At 42.8% G+C, this 8,493-nt stretch overlaps 1 protein-coding gene across 1 annotated transcript in view; it reads left to right on the top strand.

Moving 5' to 3' along the window:
• Nucleotides 1-1,423: 1,423 nt before the first annotated feature.
• The window catches only part of TBC1D22A (TBC1 domain family member 22A), a 168,310-nt gene continuing 161,240 nt past the window's right edge, over nt 1,424-8,493 (top strand). Inside the window, 4 exon segments of the mRNA XM_084505571.1 lie at nt 1,424-1,611; nt 4,734-4,790; nt 6,138-6,478; nt 7,233-7,412. Coding sequence (XP_084361697.1) covers nt 1,550-1,611; nt 4,734-4,790; nt 6,138-6,478; nt 7,233-7,412 — 640 coding nt within the window. The 5' untranslated portion in view covers nt 1,424-1,549.

Here is an 8,493-nt window from a genome sequence, read left to right as displayed (position 1 = left end):
TTAGGATGCAGAGAAAAAGATCTGTAATCAGCACTGTTTTCTCAGGACCCAGGCTCCAGAGACTAGCATAGAAACATATCCATTCTGTTTGCAGAAATGAGGCATCTTTGGATCAGAATTGCTGAGAAAAACAAAAAAATAAACAAACCAACAAAGTGGATACGATATGAAGTCTAGTCTTTAAGGGAAATTTAAGGTTGAGAAAGATTACAACTGTGCCTGCTTAACCCACAAAAAGATAAGATAGGTAAATAACAGTATTTAGCAATTATATAACAGAAGAAAAAAGATAATCCAATTTATTTAAAACATTAGATGTAATTTGATTGAAATTTGTCCTTTTATCTTCAACGTCTCCTTCTGTTGACATGTCAGGTTTTGCATTTCTTCATCAAGAATATTCTGAACTACTCTCTGTCTATATTGGCTTTATGAAAAAGGACTAAAGCCTGAAAGTGCCTTGCTCAGAATACCATGAAGAGCAGTCTTTATAGGAATAGTTCAGGCCATTGATCATACACAGGACCCATATGGAGGTCGCAATACCATTACAGGCTATCATAATATACCTCAACACAAGGTCTGCAAGGGATTTAGACAGGATGGGAATTGAAGCAAATGGCTCCCTGGTGCAGCTGCCTCAGCCTAGATTTCTAGGCTGATCCCACTGGGGTCTGCCTGTCGCAGCTCTGTGGGGTAGTGCTGTGGGATGGGTGTCCTATGGACAGTCTGTTTTTCTGGAGCACAAGTCCTGTGAGGAGCAGCTGAGGGCACTGGGGGTGTTTGGTCTGGAGAAGAGGAGGCTCAGGGCAGACCTTATTGCTCTCTGCAGCTACCTGAAAGGAAGCTGTGTGGAGCTGGGGGTCGGCCTCTGCTCACAGGGAACTGGTGACAGGACCAGAGGGAATGGCCTCAAGTTGTGCCAGGGGAGGTTCAGGCTGGCAATGAGGAGCCATTTCTGCTCAGAAAGAGCAGTCAGGCACTGGGACGGGTTGCCCAGGGAGGTGGTGGAGTCACCGTCCCTGGGGGTGCTCAAAGAGAGGTTGGACGTGGTGCTTGGGGACATGGGTTAGTGGTGACGCTGGTGGTAGGGGGGTGGTTGAACAAGGTGATCTGGGAGGACTTTTCAAACTTTAATTGTTTTGTGATTCACAAGAGGCCGCTGCACATGTCTAAGCCAACCCGTCCCGTCAGGGCCACCTCCACCTGCAGCTCGGAGGCCGCGCCCCACCGCCCCCTGCCCGCCCCGCCCCGCCCCGCCGGCCCCGCCCCGCCCCGCCGCCGCCATTCCGGACTCTGCCCCGAGCGCCCTCCCCGGCGCTCCCTGGCTGCCATTGGCCCTCTGCGAGCCACCCGGCAGTACTCTCACTTCTGGTTGGCAGGAGCCGCCGGGCCGCCTCGTGGGGCGAATGAGGAGCGGGCTTGTTTACCGGTTCCAAGATGGCAGCGCTCAGTGCCGTCCCGGGGGGAAGCAATGGCGGGGAGTGAGCCGTGAAGGCTGGGCCGGGGCCGCGGCGCCGCGGGGCGGGGGGATGAGGTGACGGCCGCCATGGCGAGCGACGGCGGCAGGAAGCAGTTCTGGAAGCGGAGCGGCGCCAAGGTGCCGGGCAGGTGAGGGGCGGCGGCGAGCCCGGGGCCGGCGGGCGGGGGCTCCTCGGGGCCGTCCCAGCGCCGCCGCCGCCTCCCGCGGGGCCGGAGCCGCCCGGGGCTGCCCGGGGGGGCGGCGGGAGCCTGGGCCCGCCTCGCTGCCGGCCCCTGCCCCGGCCTCGCTGCCGGGACCTGTTTCCAGCCTGTCACTGCCCCCGCTGTGCTGGCCTTGCCCCCTGTCGCTGTCCTGGCTGACAACTCGGTGCGGGGCCTCCCCGCCCCTCTGCTGCTCGTCTGGGGTCAGCTCAGGGCCTGAAGGGTTTCAGCGTCAGGTTGCGCTGCTTGGGAGGCTGCGGGTTGGCACAGCGAGATGGGGGTGTGGGTCTGGGGAATAGGGGGCTCAGGGCAGACCTTATTGCTCTCTGCAGCTGCCTGAAAGGAAGGTGTGGGGAGCTGGGGGTCGGCCTCTGCTCACAGGGAACTGGTGACAGGACCAGAGAGAGGGAATGGCCTCAAGTTGTGCCAGGGGAGGTTCAGGCTGGCAATGAGGAGCCATTTCTGCTCAGAAAGAGCAGTCAGGCACTGGGACGGGTTGCCCAGGGAGGTGGTGGAGTCACCGTCCCTGGGGGTGCTCAAAGAGAGGTTGGACGTGGTGCTTGGGGACATGGGTTAGTGGTGATGCTGGTGGTAGGGGGCTGGTTGGACCAGGTGGTCTTGGAGGGCTTTTTCCCACCATGAAGATTCTATTAGTTGCGTCAAAAAGTTGATCGTGGGTCAATAAGGAGTAGCTGACTTAGCCTTGTCAGGATTAGTCTTGCCAAACACCTGAGTTAGCCTTGCCAAACACCTCCAAAAAGGTTCTGAATAAGAAACAAAGGTTGTCTCAGCAAGTGGTGGTTGTAACTTGGGTCAAAAAGTTGGTAGTGGATAGATAAGGGGTAGCTGAGTTAGCCCTGCCACTGAATGCTTCTGAAAAGATTCTTCGTAAGCAACTAAGGAGTGATGGGGATAAAAAAGAAAAAGGAGTGTAGTTAGAAAGTAGATGTAAAAAGTCTCTTTTTTTTTTTTTTTGCTGCTAAAACAGCAGCTCTTCTGCAGTTCTGTACGGTCAGCTGTTTGGGCGGTGGATGGGAAACTTTTACTTCTTTGGTTTTTAGCCAAATACTGTGACATTTCAAAGAGACGAAAGGGGACTTTAATGATTCCCAGCTTCTGGCCATGTTCTATTTTTTATTAATGAATATTAATAAAGCACATTGAAAAAGTTTTCTTAAATGAAAAGGTTTTCTCCTTTAGTGAAGACGTGCAAACTTGGAAAATCGTGAGGATGATTAGTGTTTTTACAAAAAGAAAGCTATTTTTTAGTGGAGTCTGAATTTGAAGTTGTTGAATACTGTTACAAATTTGCAAACTCTATTTACTCAGTGATCGAGGCATCATACAGTGAATTGACGGGTTCCTATTTTCTTTATGAATTTAAATAGTTGTGCCTTGAGACTAAAACATGGCTATAAAGCTATAGAGTATGTTTTCCTGCATAGTATTCAAAATATTGTTTTTGTCAACTTTGCTTCTGAAGTGTGAAGACCAGAACCAGTTGTCCTATAGCTGAGAGCTACAAACGTACTCTCACATTCAAAATTTTCCAGGGAATATATCCCCCAAATGACATCAAGTGTTCTGACACTTACAGTTATGTTCTCTGCTTCCATCCCTAAACTATTCTCAGAGTTGGGTAATTCAGTTTCTTACATCCTTTTTTGTACAGATGAGATGTATTCTTGGTTCTCAGGTAAATTATGTAAACAATAAAGCTACCTTTACTTGAATGCTATAGGAAATAATCCTGCTCATCCTTTAATTTCTTCCATTCTCAGTTATCCATAAGCTCTAACTGGTGGTGGTTTTGTTTCTCTAGTTGTAAATGGACTGTTCTGGTCTGACTGTTCTTGTCTCTCTGAACTTCTTGTTCTGTAATTTCATAAAGTTCTTGCGGGGCTAAAACATGTTTGACTCTCCTCGATTGCACAGCCTGACCCTTGTGTAAAGCAGGAGAGGCAGTTCAGAGCGCACAGCATACAGCTGTGTGGGAAGCCTGGTGCTGGGTTGACTTTTTGGATTGTGTGGAATTACGTAAAAAATTCAAGAGTGTATAAAGCACCACCCTCAGACATCTCTAGGGTTAATTTCCCAGCTGTCAGTATGGCCTCTTTAGTATAAATCCAAGTCTCCTGTAATTTGTTATGACTGCAGTCTTTTTGGTGTGGTTCTACCTCAAATTTATGAAGGTTGGACGTATTTATATTTATGGTCTTGGGATTGATTTTGATTTGTCAGGAGGGCACATTTGCCTCCTGTAATGTGGTTTTCAGTGCGGATTTAGAGAGGTGTTACTGTTGCATATGATTTGCTTCTCTTACAATCAGAGTTTTTCAGTAATAATTTTCAGTATGAGGCTGCATGTAAATTTTGCTGGGATTTCCATGGAGCTTTTTGACTTACGAAATAATTTTGTAGCTGAAATCTGGGAGGAAATGAACTTGTAGTTTGTAGAGTTTTATTACTCAGGGTAATACGCTGTTTTGTATTATTAGATGTTGTAGTAGGAAAAAAATCTGTCTTTGGAAGCTTTATTTCAAAGCATTTGTTTTTACTGCTCTTACGTTCTTTAACAGGGCATCTTTCACATGCTTTTTTTCCTTTAAATTGTTCAGCCTTTTGCTTTAGTGACTGTTAAGAATTGACTGGTTGGTTTTTGGGCCACAAGTACCCAGAGAGGATGAAATCTTTACAGACAGTTCTTTGAGAGTTTTTGTTTTATTTTTGGCAAGAGATAAATGAAGAAGTGATAACTCAGAAAAGAGAAAACCTACACTGCTTTAGATTCATCTTATTATGGAGCTACCTTTTCTTATTTTATTTCCTGGAGAAAACAATAAATTAATGTAAGCTACTCTAGGCCTTAAAAAAGTGATTCTGTTTGGCATATCTAAGATTTTTATCGAGTAATTTCTTAGTACGTGCTTCAATTTCAGCTTCATTGTTTTTAGTTGGTTAGGGGATCCTTTGAAGTTGAAAACTGCTGGAACATTTCAGTTGTCTTCATTAGTGATTACTTATTACACGCTCTCTCTCTTCTCCTGTAGTATCCAACATGTGTACGGAGCTCAGCATCCGCCTTTTGATCCACTGCTGCATGGAACGTAAGTTAACCTAGTACTCAAATATTCAAGGTGGTTTGGATCTCGTCTGTCTTCTCTCCTCCTTTTCTTCTTTTTGTCAGAAGATGTTAATCTTCCTTTTTCAATTGTTGTCATAATCTTGACTTCTCTGTTCTGACTTCTCTTTTGTGACTTCCTGATGCTTACGGGTGTAAGTGGCTTTCCTGTATGCATCTTTCTGTTGATAGACTGCCTATTTTTTGTGTGTGCATCCATCTGTAAAAGAATAGAATCAGATTATGGTGTAGATTAATTTGAGGCAAAGGTGGGCATTTTACTTGTGAGTGAGAAGACGACAGAGATTTACAGTGATCTAAAGTTTATTGACTTAGATCATGATTACTGGATAGCAGAATATGATGTTCATAAACGTGGCAGAAATATGAAACATCATTAGTAACCAAATAAATTTCATGCTAATAACCCCAAACTAGTGCAAACATCTGTCTTCATGTCCTTATGGTTGAGGTGTTTAGCAAAATACATTATTGCATCCTGACAGCTTCTGCTTTTTTATTTTTGAGAGTGGGGAAGCTGGCTCGATGCCTTCTTTAGCTGAAATCTGATGTGACTGCTCTGTGTTACAGGGAATGAGGACAAGTGCCAAGCTAGGGAGTGACACTTGGTTCGTCTGCCTTGTAGTGTGTGTTGGCAGAGGGACAAAAGGTTAGGAGCTGATAGGGCATGCTCAGACTGGTAACTGGAGGAGTTATCCTGACTGCCAGAAGAGCAAAGTTCTGAAGCAAATTCATGCTGGAGTGCCTGATTGGGGAGGAACGATAGTTGTAATGAGTTTTAAGGTGAGACTTGATTTGTTTATGACAGTGATTATGCTGTGTGATTGCATGTGATGGCTTGGGACTAGGCCTGATGACTTGATTACCGCTGCTGTGTTATTATGCAGCAATTGCATGGAAAGGCCTGAAACCTCTGTAGGAGTTCACAAAGCAAGAGAACTGTAACGTGTCCAATCTCCTAAAGGATTCCAATAGTATTCCCCTTACTTGACTGTGAGCTTTATTTATTTATTTATTTATTTATTTATTTATTTTGAAGACAAGGGAAGGAAGGATTTGTCCAGTTTGCATTCAAAGCCAGGAAGAGTCAGGTTGTTACCTGACTTTGTTCTCAAGAGTATTCTGCTGTATTCTGTCAGGGTTGGATGTAACAGCAACGTGAATGGAAGGAGATAAATACTTGCTATGTATATAGTGTTATGCTGTCAAGCACAGACTTCTGTGTTTTTATTTTATTTTTTTTTCCCCTATCCGTCATGTGTTGCCTATTCCATTGCTAGTTCTCTAAACATTGTTTACTTGTTTTTAACAGCTTGGTAAAGCCAGGATCAAAACCACCTACAACTCCAGTGAAACTAAAGAAAGTCAGCACCTTCCAGGAGTTTGAAAGTAACACGAGTGATGCTTGGGATCTTGGGGATGATGATGATGAACTCTTAGCAATAGCTGCTGAAAACCTAAATACAGAAGTGGTCATGGAAACAGCTCACAAAGTAATTCAGAATCACAGCAAGTTACAAGAACAGCATAAATTTCAGGAAGAACACCAACAGGAAGAAAAACGAGTAGAATCTGCAGAGCTGACTTCAATTGCGTGTGGTGATAATAGGCTTGTTAAATCAGTCAGTGAAGGTCATACTTCGAGTTCATCAGGTATGTTAAGAAATGAATAGAAATGTTGAAAATAGAGTGAGGAAAGCTATAAAATGTACTTTTTAGGGCATTAACCCCTTCCCAACCTTTACTGCAGGTAAATGTTATTAAGTGATATTAATTGATTTGAGGGAAACACTGGACTCCATGCTAAACCATAAGGCATGTGTGTGAGAAATGCATAGATGAGGAAAGAATAACTAATTTCCATTGTTTTCAGACTCAATAAGTCTTCAAGTTTTGGAGGAAGTTGCACTATTGAATGTATCTTAACACTGAACTGTACCAAGATGTATGCAATTACAATTTGTACTATTGTAGAAAAATTGTTACTAAAATGCCACTGTATAAAATATATTGAAAAACTATTCATATAGTTGGAATGTTTGTCCTTATGTAATCTGTTCTGTGTTTTAATTAATTTTAAAGTAACCAATTGCAATGATTTCCCAGTTTATTTTTTTTAGAACGGTGAGAGAGACAGAAACAACTTTCAATAGCACAGAGATGTTAGCAATAAATTAGCTTTGCCGTTAGTGCGATCTCTAATTGATGTGTTTGAATTGTGAAACACTGCTTGGAAGAGGAATAGTTCTCCTGTGAAATCCAAGTAATTTGAAGTTCAAAATTGTGTTACGCTTGAGTTTATATTTCCCCCAAACAGAACTTGATTTGAAATTTAGAAGTTCAATTCAAGTTATTAGTAGTTGTTTTGGTATCTAAGGCTAACTATTATGCTTCTTTTTCCCTTCAGATAATGCCAGTGAAAATTCTTCCATGCAGAGATCTCAGTCTCTTCCACAAACTTCCACACCTCCCATGGTGAGTGGAGTGGCAGACTTCAGTACCTCAGTTACTCCTGCATTAACTGAAAGAGAAGCATCCCGATTAGACAAATTTAAGCAGCTACTTGCTGGACCCAACACAAATCTTGGTGAGTATTTCTTGTTTAAGCTATGAATTCCTTCTAAATCACTAGTAAACTATAAAACTTCTGTGATTGTTGTACTATTTTTCCTGATGGTTTGGATCTAGTTCTTTCAGCGTTTAGAATTGATCTTGCAAAAGAAGGATAAAATATTATTGAATGGTTGTAGGAATCATGCTTGTAATATGCAAGTTACATGCATGTTAGGTGGCTTCTTGTTCTGTTTCACATTATTTCTTCTTACTGGACAAATTTCAGGGAAAAAAAACAAACCATGAAGTATAATTACTTGTGTTTAGTATTGAAGCCTGATTAAAAAAACAGAATGTAGTATAGGAACGATTCTTATGCTTAAAAATATGAATGTGAAAAAATGTTTATGAATAGGAGTGTTACTGCTTGTCTACTCAGCAAGCATTCATCATGTTCAGACTGATACAGTAGTTCTGTGTCTCATCTGTGAATGCTGACAACATGTTAATGTGAAAACAAACGAATGTGTTGTCATATAACGTGACTGTTGCCTTTGTGCACTACGTTTTAGCGGCTGATGAGTAAGTGGAAGTGCTGAGAGAGAATCATAGAATCAAATGGCTTTGCATCCCAAATGAAAATCTGAGCAAGTAGAAAGAGTGTACTGTGTTTGGAGAACTTGGCCAGGCACTTTGGTGTAGGAGTTTATGTCAAAACAATAAATAAAATGTCTTTGAGTTAGACAACTCTGGAAGATATCTTCAGGAAACTTACAGAAGGACATAGAAACCGTGCGTTTGCAGTTCTTGCATGAAGACTTCCCTTTCCTCTGTCATGAGACTTCTTCAGTGTAACAATATAAAATAGCCCAAATTGTGGCTTTTTTTCCATTCTGTGATTTGTCTTATTGTGAGATTGATGCTAGCAAAGCAGAACTATGGAAACAACGCTAACTAGACCAGACTTAACACTTCAGTGAGTTGTATCACATTCTTATGCAATGCAGCTGTGAACTCTGAGGTGTTGAAATAAATTGCATACTTTGCATAAGCTTGCAAATGATAATCAAATATCACTTTTTCTTCCTTTTGATCTGGCTGATGTTATGTTTTAT

The sequence above is a fragment of the Aythya ferina genome (genome assembly GCF_964211825.1).
Source record: "Aythya ferina genome assembly, chromosome: 1".
NCBI classification, from domain to species: Eukaryota; Metazoa; Chordata; class Aves; order Anseriformes; family Anatidae; genus Aythya; species Aythya ferina.
The sequence above is the reverse complement of the archived record's forward strand: the minus strand, read 5'-3'. Positions and strand labels throughout refer to the sequence as shown.